Raw genomic sequence first — 17,133 nt, 5'->3', positions numbered from 1 at the left:
AAAAAAAAAAAAAAAAAAGCCCCGGGATCCCACCAGCTTGGCAGTATGGACTGGGGAGCAGTTTTACACTCAAACGGAGCTCCACAGCCCCTCTGGAAGAAGCAAAGATGGCTCACGGAGCCACATATTTGAGCAAAAGGAGGGGGAGGTGGTGAGAAGAAATCAAAAGAAGCATAAAAAAGCAACACCAGCAGCTGACAAATGGCATTCAGGGAGTTGGCCAGTGAGGGCAGGTGGAATCCAAGAAGCCAGTGCTTCCTGGCCAAGAGACTGTGGCAGCAGGAAGCAGAGGCGGCTGAGTGGGGGTGAAGAAGGGTGGGGGATGGAAAGTGTATATCACCAGTTACCGGTTGTTCTGTCTACTGCTGGAAGCTCCGTGAAGCTGCTTTCTGGTACTCCCTATTCACTGGTCTCTGATAGGAGTCCAAGATGGTGGATCTGTGCTGCGGTAGCTGATAGGGGACCTCTCCATGTATGTCTCCTTGCTCTCTGTTCTCTGTCAGTTTCTTTTTCCATTTGGTGCTTGGTTGAGTTCTTTACCTCTTCATTTGATGTTTAAGGTTTCAGGATTGCTGTTTTCTCTGTTTGGCTTAGTTTTTTGGATCTTTGCTGTGGAGGGATGGCTTGGTGCTTCTGCCTAGAGTGCCATGTTGCTAAAAGTCTCAAGTTCTGCTCTTTTGAATCCTTTGCCTAGAATTATCTGTTGTGGCTTAGATAGCCAGAAGTAGTGGTGGTGCAGGACCCTGGTGTGATGGTTGGAAAATTCCTAATACCAGGAAGACTGTGGGGAGAAGGAGCAACTAATTCGGAGTTTCAAGCTGCACTCCTTGAATTAATGCTGGCTATGGCACAGTGGTTAAGGCGATCAACTGCTCACGGAAAGGTTAGTGGTTTGAAACTACCAGCGGCTTTGCCAGAGAAAGATGTGGCAGTTGGCTTCCATAGATTTACAGCCTTGGAAACCCTATGGCGCGGCTAAGAGTCAGAATCGACTTGAAGGTAGCGGGTTTTTTTGGGTTTTTATGCATGCCCACGGCTGAGACTTCATGTCCTAGGGTTTAACTGCTCTCTATCCCTTGAAGGAGTCCTGGTGGCACAAGTGGTTAAAAGCTTAGCTGCGAAGCAAAAAAGGTGGGCAGTTCCAATCCATAGCCACTCTCTAGAGACCCTATGGGGCAACCAGATTTTTATTTTTCCCTGGAAAAGGAGTCCCTAGTGGACTTAAATAGTTAATACTTCCTTGCTGCTAACTGAAAGACTGGAGGTTCCAGTCACCCAGAGGCACTTGGCGATCTACTTCCAGAAAATCAGCCATTAAAAACCTGTATCGGACACTTCTACTTGGACACACATGGGGTTGCCATGAGTCGGAATCCACTCAATACCAACTAGTTTTCCCTGGGAAACGCGTCCAAATACGGATTCCCATTGCTTTATGGAGACTTCTTATCTCTTATGGTTTTTTCCTGCCTCCTGAAAGTTTCTCTGAGACAATATCAGGGCTCCATGCCAAATACAGTGAGATTATGAAGAGCAAGAGGAAAACAATGTTTGTCTGGAGAACCTGTGTTTGGCTGAATGAAAGATGATAGTCCAAAGCTGTGTTTCACTGCTTGGGCGACACTGTGCACCTGTCAGGAGTCAAAAACAAAAATACCGAACTCGTTGCCCTCTAGTCGATCGGACTCACAGCGACCCTATAGGACAGAGTAGAACTTCCCCATAGGGTTTTCAAGGAGGCTTGTGGATTCCAGCTGCCTACATTTTGGTTAGCAAAAAACCACTGTGCCACGAGGGATCCAAATCTCACTTCCACGACACAGTGGGGAAAGGAAGGAAGGAGGAGGATGGAATTCAAACCCACGCGTGCAACGCCCAACGGATTAGCAGTCCATCACTTTAACCACTCGGCAACCTCCTCAGGAATCGAGGGAAACAGAATCAAAGAGCAGGAAAGCTTATGCACTCACTTTTGACTGAAATAATTTAGATATCAGCATATTTGGAGGTAGCCCAGCGGGGAGTCTCACTAGGGGGTTTGTGGTTTAGTTGGTTAAAAAAAGAAAACTGTCCACAGGACCCTTTCAACCCCCCACCCTTTATCTGTCTTTCTGTCTCTTTAATAATAGTACAGAATGGGACCTTAATCTGCATACTTTTGTTTTAGGTGATTGAAGAGATTCTGTTAGCATCTGGTTCTTCTTTACTCCCTTTCCTTGTGATTTTCCTTCTGCTGTCGCAGTCAGCTTAAGGGATATAGAAGCTCATAGCACAGAAATGGAAGAGTATTCAAGGACGTCCATTGGGTTACGTTTTTGCTATCTATGTGTGCAGGAATTGAATGGAAAATATTAGGAGAAGTGAATTTAGATTCCTTCAAGATTGGGTTTAAATAGTGTTGTAGAAGAGAAAAACTGGAGAAGTGTGGAGGATTTAATCCAGGGCCTCATACACGCAAAGCATGTGCTCACTGAACTACATACCCTTCGCTCCTGAAGTGCTACTTGGCTCACTTTTATCTAGAACTAAGTGTTATTTCCTGAGATTCATACTCTGTGAGTGTTGCAGTAGCGTGGCTCAACATTAAGAGGCATCAGCAGCTGCTTTAGGCAGGAGGTGCTCAGGAACCAGTGGAAGATACTGATTCTTTATAGAGCTTGAAAGTGAAGGCAGAGGACTGGAAACGTGTTGTATAAATAGCCACAAGAGGTTTCCATTGTGGCCTTTTTTTTACAACTTTGAGTCATTAAAAGTCTCTGTCTTCTATTATAGGTGGGAAAGAATCAAGTCCCCATTTTCAGCTCTTTTGATTGCCTCTGTAGCTGTCTTAACCTGAGGCACAAAGCTAAAGAAATTAATCTTTTGAAGAAGAAAAAAGTAGGAAGATTCACACTACCTGACCTCAGAACCTGCTATACAGCTACGGTAGTCAAAACATCCTGGTACTGGTACAATGGCAGAAACATAGACCAATGGAACAGAATTGAGAACCCATATGGAAATCCAACCACCTATGGTCACCTGATCTTTGACAAGGGCCCAAAGTCCATCAAATAGGGAAAAGACAGTCTTTTTAACAAATGGTCCTGGCAAAACTGGATGTCCATCTGTAAAAAAATGAAACAGGACCCATACCTGACACCATATACAAAAACTAATTCAAAATGGATCAAAGACCTAAATATAAAGCCAAAAACTATAAAGTTCATAGCAGAAAAAATAGGATCAACGCTAGAGGCCCTAAAACACAGCATTAACAGGACACAAACCATAACCATCAATACACAAACACCAGAAGATAAGCTAGATAACTGGGATCTTCTAAAAATTAAACACTTATTCTCATCAAAAGACTTCACCAAAAGAGTAGAAAGAGAACCTACAGACTGGGAAAAAAATTTGGACAGTACAAGTCAGACAAACATCTAATCTCCATAATCTACAAGAAAATCCAACACCTCTACAACAAAAAGACAAATAATCCAATTAAAAAATGGGCAAAGGAAATGAACAGACACTTCACCAAAGAAGATATTCAAGTGGCCAACACACACATAAGGAAATGCTCACTATCACTAGCCATTAGAGAAATACAAATGAAAACCAGAATGAGATACCATCTTTCCCCAGCATTACTAGCACGAATCAAAAACACTGGAAATAACAAATGTTGGAGAGGCTGCAGCGGTTCACCGTTTAGCCAAAGATTAGAAAGCCTCATAAAACAAAACAAGACTAATGGGGCACAACAGTCCAGGGACAAGGACTAGAAGGCAGGAGAGGACAGGAAAGCTGGTGATAGGGAACCCAGGGTTGAGGAGGGACAGTGTTGACATGTTGTAGGGTTGTTAACCATTGTCATAAAACAATATGTGTACTAACTGTTTAATGAGAAACTATTTGTTCTGTTAGGTGCTTGAATGTCTTCATAGAAACGCTTCACCAAAGAAGACATTCTTCTTCTAAATTACAATAAAAAACATAAAATAAAATAAAACATCTAACACCCTGGTGGCTTCACGTACATGAATGGGAGAAACTTTACATTCTTTTCCAGTTGAGAGTATGTACAGGCAACACTGTTGTGCGTGTAACAGAAAGCATTTTTCAATAACAAAAGCATTTTTCTCATGCCATCAACTTGAATGAGAGAAACTGTATTTTCTTTTCTTTTTCATGCAGCAAATTAGGAACATGCACATTCTTGTAATACAAGGTTTACTTAGCACACTGTCAGTGCTATGGCTACCGCATACGTGAGCTGTAGAAACTCTGGATTGTTTTCTGTTTCAGAGAATGGGAAAAGCATATTTACAGCCGGGTAACACAAACGGCATGTTGAAGACATCGAAAACCGTGGTGGCTTCACATACTTGAATGGCAGAACCTTTACACTGTTTTCCCAGTAAGAGAATGTACAGTCAACATTCTCATGCATGTAACACAAAGTGTTTTTTAGGAACAGATTAAACCCTTCTGATGTAATCAAATTGAGTGAGATAAACTGCATTTTCATTTCTCTTTCATGCAGTGAATTAGAAACTTAGCCGTTCTTGTATTGCAAGTTTTACTTAGTAAACCTTCATAGCTATTGCCGTCGTATATGCGAATGGGAGAAACTTGGCGTTGTTTTCTGTTTCAAAGAATGTGAAAGGCACATTCAAGTCTGGATAACACAAAGTACAGATTGAAAACATCAGAAACCCTGGTAGCTTAATGTACTCGAGAGGAAGAAACTTGACTTTATTTTCCAGCAAGGGAATGTATAAGAAACGAGCTCCGGCATGTACACACAAGTTTTTTAAAAACAGATAAATCCCTCTGATCCAATCAACTAGAATGAGAGAAACTATTTTGCTTTCATTTACATGCAGTGAATTGGGAACACTCAAGTTCTTGTAACACAAGTTTTACTCAGCATACCTTCATCGCTATTGCCATCCTATACTTGAACAGGAGAACCACTGCAATGTTTTCTGTTTCAGATAAACGGGAAAGGAACATTCAAGTTGGGGTAACACTAAGTGCACATTGAAAACGTCTAACACCATGGTTTCTTCACGTGTTTGAAAGGGAGAAACTTTTCACTCTTTTCCCAGTTGGAAATTGTACAGGAAACATTTTTGTACACCTAACACAAAATGTATTTCGATAGTAGATTATCCCTTCTGTCTTAATCAACTTGAATGAGAAAAACTGTATTTTCATTTCTGTTCCATGCACTGAACTGGGAAGACGCATGTTCTTGTAACGCAAGGTATACTTAGTAAATTTTTATAGCTATTGTGGTCGTATATGTGAATGGGAGAAACTCAGCATTGTTTCTTGTTTCAGAGAATGTGAAAGGCACATTCAAGTCTGGGTAACACAAACTGTATCTTGAAAACATCAGAAACCCTGGTAGCTTAATATACTTCCAAGAGAGAAACTTTACATAATTTTCCAGAAGGAGAATTTTTAAGAAAAAAATCACAGGCATGTACGCACATGTTTTTTAAAAGCAAATAAATCCCTCTGATCCAGTCAACTGGAAAGAGATAAACTGTATTTTGTTTTTGCTTACATGCAGTTATTTGGGAACATGCATGTTCTTTAACACAAGGTTTTCTTAGCACACCTTTATTACTACTGCAGTCCTACACGTGAACGGGAGAAACTGCATTTTTTTCTGTTTCGGAGAATGGGAAAGGCACATTCATGTCCAGGTAACACAAACGGCATATTGCAAACATCGAAAACCCTGGTGGCTTCATGTACTTGAAAGGGGGAAACTTCGCCTTCTTTTCCCTGTAAGAGAATGTACAAGCAACATTGTTGTGCATGTAACACAAAGTGTTTTTCAATAACTGATTAAACCCTTCTATTTTTTGTTTCTCTTTCATACAGTGAATTAGGAACATGCACCTTCTGGTAACACAAGGTGTACTTAGCACACCTTCATTGCTTTTGCTGTGGTATACGTGAATGGGAGAAACTCTGTATTGTTTTCGTTTCAGAGAATGGGAAAGACACATTCATGTTCAGGTAACACAAAGGGCAGATTGGAAACATTAACACACTGGTGGCTTCACTTACTTAAATGGGAGAAACTTTGCATTCTTTTCCCAGTAACGGACTGTACAGGCAACATTCTTGTGCATGTAACACAAAGTGTTTTTCCATAGTAGATTACACCCTTCTGATTTAATCAATTTTTATGGGAGAAACTTCTTTTCTTTTCTTTTTCTTGCAGTAAATTAGGAACATGCATGTTCTTGTAACACAAGGTTTACTGAGCAAAACTTCATCACTCTTGTTGTCGTATATGTGAGCAGGAGAAATGCTGCATTGTTTTCTGATTCAGAGAATGTGACTGGTAACACAAAGTGCATATTGAAAACATCAGAAACCCTGGTAACTTACCGTACTTGAAAAGGAGAAACTTTACGTAATTTTTCAGTAGGAGAATGTATAATAAAAGCACTCAAGCATGTATGCACATATTTTTTTAAAGCAGATAAATCCCTCTGATCCAGTCAACTAGAATGAGAGAAACTATTTTGTTTTCACTTACATGCACTGAATTAGGAACATGCATGTTCTTGTAGCACAAGGTTTACTTAGCATACCTTCATCTCTACTGCCTTCCTATATGTGAATGGGAGAAACTCTGCACAGTTTTCTGTTTCAGAGAATGTGACAGGCACATTCATGTCCGGGTAACAAAAAGTGTATATTGAAAACAGCAGAATATCTGGTAGCTTAATGTACTTGATAGGGAGAAACTTCACATTATTTTTCAGTAGGAGAAAGTATAAGAAATGAGCTCAGGCATGTACCCACATGTTTTTTAAAAACAGATAAAACCCTCAGATCCAGTCAACTAGAACGAGAGAAACTATATTTTGTTTTCACTTACATGCAGTGAACAGGGAACATGCAAGTTCTTGTAACACAAGTTTTACTTAGCACACCTTCATTGCCATTGTCGTCCTATGCTTGAATGAGAGAAACGCTGCATTGTTCTCTGTTTCAGAGAATGAGAAAGGCACATTCACATCAGGATAACACAAAGTGCATACTGAAAACTAATATCCTGGTGGCTTCACGTACTTGAATGGGAGAAACTTTGCATTCTCTTCCCAGTAAGAGAATGTACAGAAAACATTCTCGTGCATGTAACACAAAATGTTTTTCAATAACAGATTAAACCCTTCTGACTTAATCAATTTGAATGAAAGAAATTCAATTTTTGTTTGTCTTTCATACAGTGAATTAGGAGCATGCATGTTCTTGTTACACAAGATTTACGCAGCAAAACTTCATCGATATTGCCATCCTTAAAGTGAACGGGGAAACTCTGCATTGCTATCTGTTTCGGAGAAGGAGAAAAGCACATTCACCTCCAGGTAACACAAATGGCATATTGAAAACATCTGTAACTCTAGTGGCTTCATGTACTTGAATGGGAGAAACTTTGCATTTCCCAGTAAGAGAATATATAGGCAACATTCTCATGTGTGTAACACAAAGTGTTTTTCAATTGCAGATGTATTCCATTCTTCCAGTCTCTGCCTTTTTATTGGAGCATGTTCTCTGGTGTCTTTGGAAGAGATTGTAACTTGAAAAATAAGATATGGAAATCCTAATTAAAATGGGGCAGGGGAGGAAGGAGCTATTACAGAGAGGGAGAGAAAATGGTAAACAAAGGATGAAGGCTCTGCCTACCTAAGAGTTTCTTGCAAAAAGTAGTGCAGGAAAAACACTAAATACTGGGGAAAACTAAGAAAGTTAACTCTTCCAAAATTCCAGTGTCCCAACAAAAAATCACAAGACACACAAAATACAGAGAAACAACAGCCTATCCAAATGAACATGACAAAGGAATTGAAAGCACATCTAGGGATGACCAAATAACAAAAAATAAAGGAAGAATATAATACAACAACATTAAACGTAATTATAGAACTGAGGAAAAATATAAAGAACTAAAATAAATAAGGAAAAAAATGCAAGAACAAAATGAGGATCTAAGAAAAAGAGATATTACGACCGAAAGGGACAACTGAAACACAATATAACAAATTACCAACAGATTTAATCAGGCAGAAGAAAGAATCAGTGAATTTGAGGATAAGATACTTAAAATGACAGATGTTGAAGAGCAACAAGAATGGAGGCTCAAGAAGGCTGAATACAGTATAATGGAATTATGAGACAACAACAAGAGACCTAATATATGCATCATGGGAATTCCAGAAGGAAATGAGAGAGAGAAAAGGACAGAAAGAATATTTTAAGAAATAATGACAGAAAATTTCCCCAATCTAATGAAAGAGACGAATCTACAAATCCAAGGAGCTCAAATAACCTCAAGCAGGATAAACCCAGAGAGATCTACACCAAGATACATCATAGTCTCTCAAAAATTAAAGAAAAATAGAGAATCCTGAAAGCAGTGACAGAGAAGCAAACATCACATACAGAGGATCTCCAATAAGATTAACATTGGAGGACAGAAGGCAATGGAATGATATAAAGTGTTAGGGAAAAACAAAAAAACAAAAAAAAAAAAACCCTGTCAGCCAAGAACACTATACCCAGTGAAACTATCCTTCCAGAATGAGGGTGAAATTAAAACATTCCCAGACAACCAGAAGCTGAGAAAGTTCACATCCACCAGACTACCCTTAAAAAAAATACTAAAAAGAATTCTGTAAATGGAAGGGAAAAGACACCAGAAAGCAATTAAAAGCTATACATAAAAAGAAAGATCCCTAGTAAAGGTCGATTGTATTTGCATACTCATTCAATCTGTATGCTGTGCAAACAATCTGAGAAGCTGGACTATATGAAGAAGAACGTGGCATCAGGATTGGTAGAAGATTTATTAATAACCTATGATATGCAGATGACACAATTTTGCTTGCTAAAAGCAAAGAGAACTTGAAGCACTTATGACGAAAATCAAAGACCACAGCCTTCAGTATGGATTACACCTCAACATATAGAAAACACAAATTCTCACAACTGGACCAATAAGCAACATCATGATAAACGGAGAAAAGATTGAAGTTGTCAAGGATTTCATCTCACTTCCCATATTTTGAGCAGAGGAAAAAGTTAATGAAGGAACAACAATTAAAAAAAAAAAAGACTACACAGAGTCATCCATTGCCTAGTATGTTTTCATCCTGTTTTAACCTTCACAAACCCACCTACTGGGAACATGGCTGAGAAAGCCCAGGAACCACAGATTGGTTGGAGGATACTGTGGCAGGGTCTCTAGCCAAACAAATGACAACAACCTACCGTTATTTTCAGTTTTGATGTTTTGTACATCATGAAATTTTTGCCTAAATTTTTAAAGACCTGACACATCCTTAAACAATTCACTAAGAATTTTTATCCAGAATGTCAATCCAGAAAAGGGACCTCAGTACTATTTGCTTAGTGATGTTATCTCATCCCCTGGCTGGCCCAAACTCCTAGGAGGCAAGATCATGTCAGAGCTGGCTTTGTTGACCAGAGTATGTGGCTGAGTGTACAGTGTTCCTTCAGTAAACGCTGTTAACTGTATTGATTGGTTCTTTATCTCCAAACTACTTCCTATCTTCACATTTCCTCCATTTATTCTCTTTCTAGTCAGTGCTGTGAAAGCAGGCTGCTTGCAAAGCTCCCTGGGTCCATTTTTTAAAACAACCAAATACTATTTTTTTTTGGTCATCGCTATTGGTTGTCAGCATTTTGTAGGTAGGCTACCAGTTTGTTTCTAATTATGGTGAATACAACAATTAGGGTGAGGTTTACGAGCTCAGCTGCTAACTGAAAGGTTAGAGCTTCAAATCCACCCAGAGGCAGGCACCTCAGAAGAAAAGCCTGGAGATCTACTTTCAAAAAATCAGCCATTGAAAACCCTATGGAGCACAGTTCTACTCTGACACAGTGGGGTCACTATGAGTCAGAATCAGCTTCACGTCCATAGCAACTTTTTTTTTTTTTGCCATCAGATAGAGGTTACCGTTTTACTTTCTGAATAGCTAGGTTTCTCATAAACATGGGAAACCAGTATTCTTATAGTATAATTTTGCTTCTTGTTTAAATATAAACTAACACAAATATTAAAGAACAGTATATTAAAAAAATACTATTATGAATTGAATTGTGTCCCTCCAAAATATGAGTTGTAAATCTTAACCTCTGTACCTGTAGCTATAATCCCATTTGGAAATGGATTTTCTTTGTTCCCTTAATGAGACAGTATTAGTGTAGTGTGTGTCTTAAGTCAGTATCTTTTGAGATATAAAAGAGATTCAACAAGCAAGCGAGGAAGCAGAGACAGGGGAAGAGAGATGTCAAGTCACATGAAGATCACCCAGGAGCAGAAGCTCAGAAGAGACAAGGACCTTCCTCCAGAGCTGACAGAGACAGAAAGCCTTCCCCTAGAGCTGGCACCCTGAATTTGGACTTCTGGCCTCCTAAACTGTGAGAAAATAAATTTCTGTTTGTTAAAGCCACTCACTTGTGATATTTTTGTTATAGCAGCACTAGATGACTAAGACAGATACTTCATAGATAAATTTCAAAGAAATATAAGCTTCTAGATTTTAATTATTTGCTTTTATCATTAATATTGAACTGTTCGAATCTGAAATATTCCCCTCCTCCTCTGTCATGGTTTTAAAGAGAGAAACCTTGGGTTTCTGTTTATCTGCTGACTTGGGGAACAAGCATTCTCTACCTCCTACCCCAACTACCCCCTTGTAATCACGGGTCTCAGGGTCTTGGATAGTCTAGGATGAAAAGAAAAAAAGTTCTAAAATAACTTCCTCAAACTTTTAAAATCAACAATGTTGCTTTGTCATTTGTCTGTCATTTTCAGTCCAACTGTTCTTTAATTGTCCAGCTCAAATGTACCTTTTTCTATGACGCTTTCCCAGGTCCATCTAGTCAGAGTCAAGCTATTTTTCCCCCTATGTTGTCATTGTTTACACTTCAGCTAATGGTTATTTCTTGGCTGGAAACATGTCCAACACAGTTTTGTATTCCTGCAGAGTCTAGCACTCACAACAGACTCACATATGTTTACTGGATTGAGTTGAAATTCAGACTGTGGGAAATAAGAATGATAGTATGGAATAATAACAGAATATTAGAGTGTGTTTAGTTGTTGGTATTAGCTGCCGTCAAGATGATTCTGACTCATGGTGACCCCATATGTGCAGAGTAGAACTGCTTTATAGGGTTTTCAAGGTTTTGACCTTTCAGGAAAAGATCTCCAGACCTATTTTCCTAGGTGCCTCTGGGTGCATTTGAACCACGAACCTTTAAGCTAGTAGTTGAGAGCTTAACTGTTTGCACCACCCAGGACCAGCATGCATTTAGAGGCACCCAGAATAAGCTTGCAGAATTTCCCTGATGATTGTATGCTTGTGTCCCAGGACATAAAGTGGGAAGAATATCGCTTGTCCTTTACCAACTACATCCCATCAAACATGCATTATCTAGGAGTTCTTATATATCACTCTACCATTCATACAGACCCTCAGCTTCCACTGATGAGTTCTCATGATGCCTGTCTACTTCAATGTAGTCACAATCCTGGAATATAACTTCCCAAAATGCAAAGTGTCCTTTCCATAAACACATTTAACACAGTCTTAGCATGGTACCAGGTACACATAGTAAATACCTTTTTTTGTGGACGATAATTAAGCATCGCAATAATAACCTTTCCCATGAGGTTCATAAGAGAATTTGAATTTTTAAAATTCCACATACAAAAAGACATGGCTTGCTTTCCAGTGATCTAGACAGTTTTGGTTTGTAAGATTGTTTCCAGGGTTTAAAGAAGTGTCTGGGGTGGGGAGGCCTTTGCAGTTTCTCGGGGTTACAGAGTTTAGTATAACAGGTTTCTGCCCTCATCAGCTCTTCGGCACCATTTATTCTTTTTAATCTTTTTCTAAAAGCCACATTATATCATGTTAGCTGGAAAAATTAGTTTATCATTACCGTGATGATTTTTATTGCCAGTTTAACAATAGACTAAGAGCCTAAAATATGGATTGGAGGGGAGATTTATGTTCTCTGCAGAAATATAACAACCATCTCATGAAAAGCTGCAGTTTACTCCCTAATGTAAGGAGATTAGATGGTTTCTTGATCAGACTTGCTGAATCCCGCAACCATCAACATTGTGGAGCAAGGATGTAAATCAGAGGAGCAAGCGGATTTTGACATTCAAAAAGAGAAAGCACAGTAGGAATTTAATCACCGCATTTGCCAACACAGTGTTCTCTTCGAAGAGAGGATTCTTTTGCAAAATTCTGTATCTGGTGTATTCATGGTGACAGCATGGCGTGAGGTTCTAGTAGGAGTTTAGGAGTCACCCTCTCACTGTATGACCTTACCTGCACTCTCTCTGACCCTCATTTATCCTAAAAGTCTTGACAGGTTTCGAAAGATAATGTCTACACAGTCTTCATAGTGTCTTGAAGAAAAGTAGTAGATAAAGAAGCCTTATCACTTATCTAATCATTGACACTAAGTGAAACGTCACTCATCAACCAACCAATCAGTCAGCATGAATTTAATGAGCATCAATTTAATATAAGGGCAATGACTGGACTGTGGGGAAAGCCATCGGAGAGAAACAAGTCCATTTAAATATTTACCAAATAGTTATTGAGTACCTTTTATGCTTCAGGCTCTGTGCTAGGTGCTAGGGATTTGTGAAGTGAATGATGTAACTTCTCAGCCTGGAGAAGCTCAGAGACACAAAAGACACACGAAAGGCTGACTGGAAACTTTACATTTGCTTGGAAAAATAGATTACACACCCATAAGACAAGTCAAGAATACTACAGATCAGTTTACAAGCTAACAATTGACATGGAGTCAACGCCAACTCATGGCAACCCCACGTATGTCAGAGTAGAGCCATGCTCCACAGGGGTTTCAATGGCTGATTTTTTGGAAGTAGATCACCAGGCCTTTCTTCTGAGGTGCCTCCGGTTGGACTCGACCTCCCAACTTTCTGGGCAACCAAGCACTTAACAGATCAACTTATTGGCCTATACAAACCTCTACAGTAGAGTTCTATTGGCCTGATTCTCATTGATAGTGAATTTGTGATAATGAGGTTAGTAGCTTTTTGCCTTATTAGTGGAAAACGTTAATGATGTAAGCAAAGTATAAAACGTGCGTTTCCATTACCTCAGTATTTAGTATAGCAAGTTTCTGCCCTCCTGAGCTCATCTCCACTTTTTAACCTTTTTCTAAAAGCCATATTATACCATGTTTGTTAAGAGCAATTGACCTATACTAATGATAGACATAATACCCAGGAAGACTCGATCATCTTGAAAACCAAAATGTGTAAAGGAAAAAAAAAAGTGCTTTGTGACAGATGACAAAGACACATTGTAGATTTTAGATAGTTTGAGGAAGTTATTTTAGATTGTGGTTTTCATCCTATGGACCATCTAAAATATATCTGTTGCTGTTAACAACTAGTCAGCTCCAATTCATGGTGACCTTATGTAAAACATCTTCCTAATAATAAAAAAGCACATCTAGGCAGTGAAAAATTATCAGCAGGTTGTATGTTAAGACCTACTTGAAAGTTAGTTATTTTGGATTTGGCACATCCCCAGGGAAATCTTTTTATATGTAGAGTCTAGTTTCCAAGTCAGTCGACAACATATAGGTAACTTATAATATGACTGATTAATCATGCAAATACAGCATTTTTTAAACTGCATCAGCTGCTACATCCATGGAGATCCAAGAGTTCTATAAGGATTTTTAACCTTATGTTTTCATTTTGATAATAAATGGAAAAAATTAATATAGCCATATTGTGGATCGTTTAAGTGAATACCTTATTGTGTGATTCTAGAGCCTGTGTTTACAGTTATCTTTATAATTGTGTTAATCTCATATTATCAACTGATTTAATAGTCATAGATATTTACTATTTGGTTAAATATCTGGCTGCCATTTGGTTAGCTTGCATGAAGGTTAAAACAATACAAGTGTCCCATATCTACTATTATACGTATGTTGATTCTGTTTACCTGTTATGAGACAAAACTGTGATAATTGCCGTTTGATAGATACAAGGCTGTAATCTTTACGGAAACAAACTGCCACATCCTTCTCCCACAGAGTAGCAGGTAGGTTTGAACCACTGACCTTTCTGTTAGCAGCCAAGTGAGTGCTTAACCATTGAGTCACGAGGGCTCCTTCAAATTAAATTTAAGCTTTCAAAATAAAATGACAATATAGTAGAATAATTTTACAGAAAGTATGTGAATTAAATTATGGCGTTGGATAGGTAAAGGTTTTGCAATATTTCAAGCAGAGAAAAATAGTGGGAGAATTTATTCATCACACAGCACATAACAAGCAGCTCAACAGAATTACAACATAGCAGCCATATCACAATTGCTTTCTCATAAGAGGAATGGAAGTCATCGCTGTGCAAACTAACATAAAAGTGTTAACTAGCTATAATATAGAAGTGAAGAGTCAAGGGAATCTTTTTCTTACTTGATAATTTAACAATGTTAGTTTTATGTTTTAGGGACATTAGTAAACTGCTCTTTCAAACTAATAGATCAGTATTTATTTTTGCTCAACACTTTGTTTTTAAAATTTGAAAATATCTCTTAAAAATCCAGATTTCTAGTTTTTTCTTTTTTTAATTCAGAAAATATGACAACCATGAGCCTGCAGCCCCTGTGGTAATAATGCACTAGAGTTGAGTGGCTGTTTCTCACACAGGTCCTGCTTCTCATTTGTACATTTTCTACCCTCATTTTATAAGCACAGTTTGTGTTCCCCGATCTGAAGCAATAGGATATATATAATATATACCTCGCCTGGTGGCATAGCAGTTAAGTGCTACGGCTGCTAACCAAAAGGTCTGTAGTTCGAATCCACCAGGTGCTCCTTGGAAACTCTATGGGACAGTTTTACTCTGTCCTGTAGGGTCACTATGAGTCGGAATCGACTCGATGGCAACGGGTTTGGTTTTTCTGGTTTTCCCATGTCAGGAGTAAAGGTTCTGGAGAAGAGGTCTATCCCTCTGCATATTTTGTTTGTAAAACAAATGTTTGTGAGGAGGGGCTTCTGTTGGATGCACTGTCACATCCTGTTCTCTCCGTAAGCATGGTTTAGTGTCTAGTTCGGAATAGAAACTAACCTTTAGGAGCCAATTTCTAATTGATTGACTGTATTCATCGATTCCGAGGCTCGCTGATGAGAAGGAATTAACGCCTTCTCCTTGCTGCCCCGACCCTACCCCAACCTCCTGCATAATGCTGCCTCTCATCCAGGGTGATTCCTCCCCTGCTATTACTTGTTATTCATTTTCACTTCATTGATATTTAAAGATCATTGCAGTTTTTCACTGAAAAGGGCAACACGTACCACCGACCAGGCAAAGGTGAACACAGACGCAACTTCTGAGACGTTTTGAAAGCGTGGTATTTCCAGAGTCTTATTTATCTCTATTTCTATTGTAGGATCGCTTCCCTGCTCAGCCTATGACACTGTAACAAAATATAAGGTGGAAGAGACCTGGAACTTTGATTGGTTTATAAAGTGTTTTTCATTCAAGAAACGAAAACAGTTTTAGTATACAAGCTCATCTGTCCTCAGCACACACCTATGAAGTGAACAGGCAAAACCTCACTCTGGTCCTCTTTTTATAGATGGCAAAACCAAACCACCAGAAAGGACACAGAGTTGCTTATCATGGAAATACTACAGGGAAACTATCAGAATCCAGCTCATAACTGGCATGTTCCTCAGCTTTAACCTCAGATTAGAGCCTCAGTCTTCAACTTATATTTCCTTGATCAGACAGAGTATAAAACTTCATAACCCAACCTCTAATTTTCTTTTGAGAGCTTAGACACATTCCTCCAAAGAAAGAAATGATGTGGAAAAATATACACGCAAACTCTGAAGAAGCATCATTAATTATTCACAGTTTTGAGGTAAGTATCCATTTTGTAGTCTCTCTTTTTGGGGAAGCAATGTAAACATACATATAAACTTGTAAATAAACTATAATAATATCAATGAATACTTTGCAAATTAACAATAATGCTATCAGCCTAATACTTTAAAGATCTTACCTTTTTTTAAGACAAATCTTGTGTGTAATCTTGTATGCTTTCTTATGCTTTGCAATTCTATTTTATCGACAAATGATACATTTTTACTTAAAAATTTCATATGATTTTTGAGCTATTCATGATTCACATTTTAGAGGCTTTATGTTATTCTATCACATAGACTCATTATGGTTTTGTTTTAATCATTGCCAATTATTGAATCAATATGCTCTTTCAGTTTGAGTTTTTCCTTTATTTTAAACTATTACCTGCTATGTGGCAAGAAGATTCCTTATAGCAATAGTTTTTTTTCTTTTCTTTTTTTTTCTACCAACCATTCAGCTACTTAAGATAAAGTCTCAGAAGTAGAATTAATAAGTTAAGGAGTTGGAACATTCTCACCAGTGGTATAGCTTCCAGCATCACAGCAACACACAAGACACCACAGTACGACAAACTGACCGATGTATGCCACAAGCCCAACAGTAGAGTGTTATAATTAATGCTTTAAAGAAGTTCATGTTCTTTAAACGAATTAAAAGAAGAAAAAAATACATATATAGTCTTCTATATATACCCACATATTTATCATTTCTAGCTCTTCATCCCATTCCGTGGATTGGAGTTACTATATAGTCATTTTCGTTCAGCCTGAAAGACTTACTTTATATTTTATGCAGGACAGATCTGCCAGCAATGAATTCTCGTAGTTTTGTTCTTTTTTGTGTGTGGGTGTGGTGCCATGATTTATTTATTTATTTATTTTTCTTTTTTAAAAAACAATTACTGTTGTAGTTTAAGTGAAAGTTTACAATTCAAGTTAGTCTCTCATATAAAAATTTATGCATACATTGCTATGTGACCCTAGATGCTCTCCCTATACTGTGACAACACACTCCTCCTTTCCACCCCTGATCTCCTGTGTCCATTCTACCAGCTCCTGACCCTCTCTGCCTTCTCATCTCACCTCTGGACAGAAGCTGCCCATTTAGTCTCATGTATCTACTTGAGCTAAGAAGCACACTCT

The 17,133-nt window shown here is 38.4% G+C and overlaps 1 protein-coding gene across 1 annotated transcript in view; it reads right to left on the bottom strand.

Moving 5' to 3' along the window:
* LOC101354659 (T-cell surface protein tactile-like) overlaps positions 1-17,133 on the bottom strand; it is a gene marked incomplete at its 5' end in the record, with an annotated part of 61,802 nt that overhangs the window by 7,623 nt on the left and 37,046 nt on the right. Inside the window, 1 exon segment of the mRNA XM_012559970.1 lies at positions 15,415-15,536. Within this exon segment, the coding sequence (XP_012415424.1) occupies positions 15,415-15,536 (122 nt within the window).

The sequence above is a fragment of the Trichechus manatus genome, unplaced genomic scaffold, assembly GCF_000243295.1.
Source record: "Trichechus manatus latirostris isolate Lorelei unplaced genomic scaffold, TriManLat1.0 scaffold00487, whole genome shotgun sequence".
NCBI classification, from domain to species: Eukaryota; Metazoa; Chordata; class Mammalia; order Sirenia; family Trichechidae; genus Trichechus; species Trichechus manatus.
Note: the sequence above shows the minus strand (reverse complement) of the source record. Positions and strands in the feature narration are given on the sequence as shown.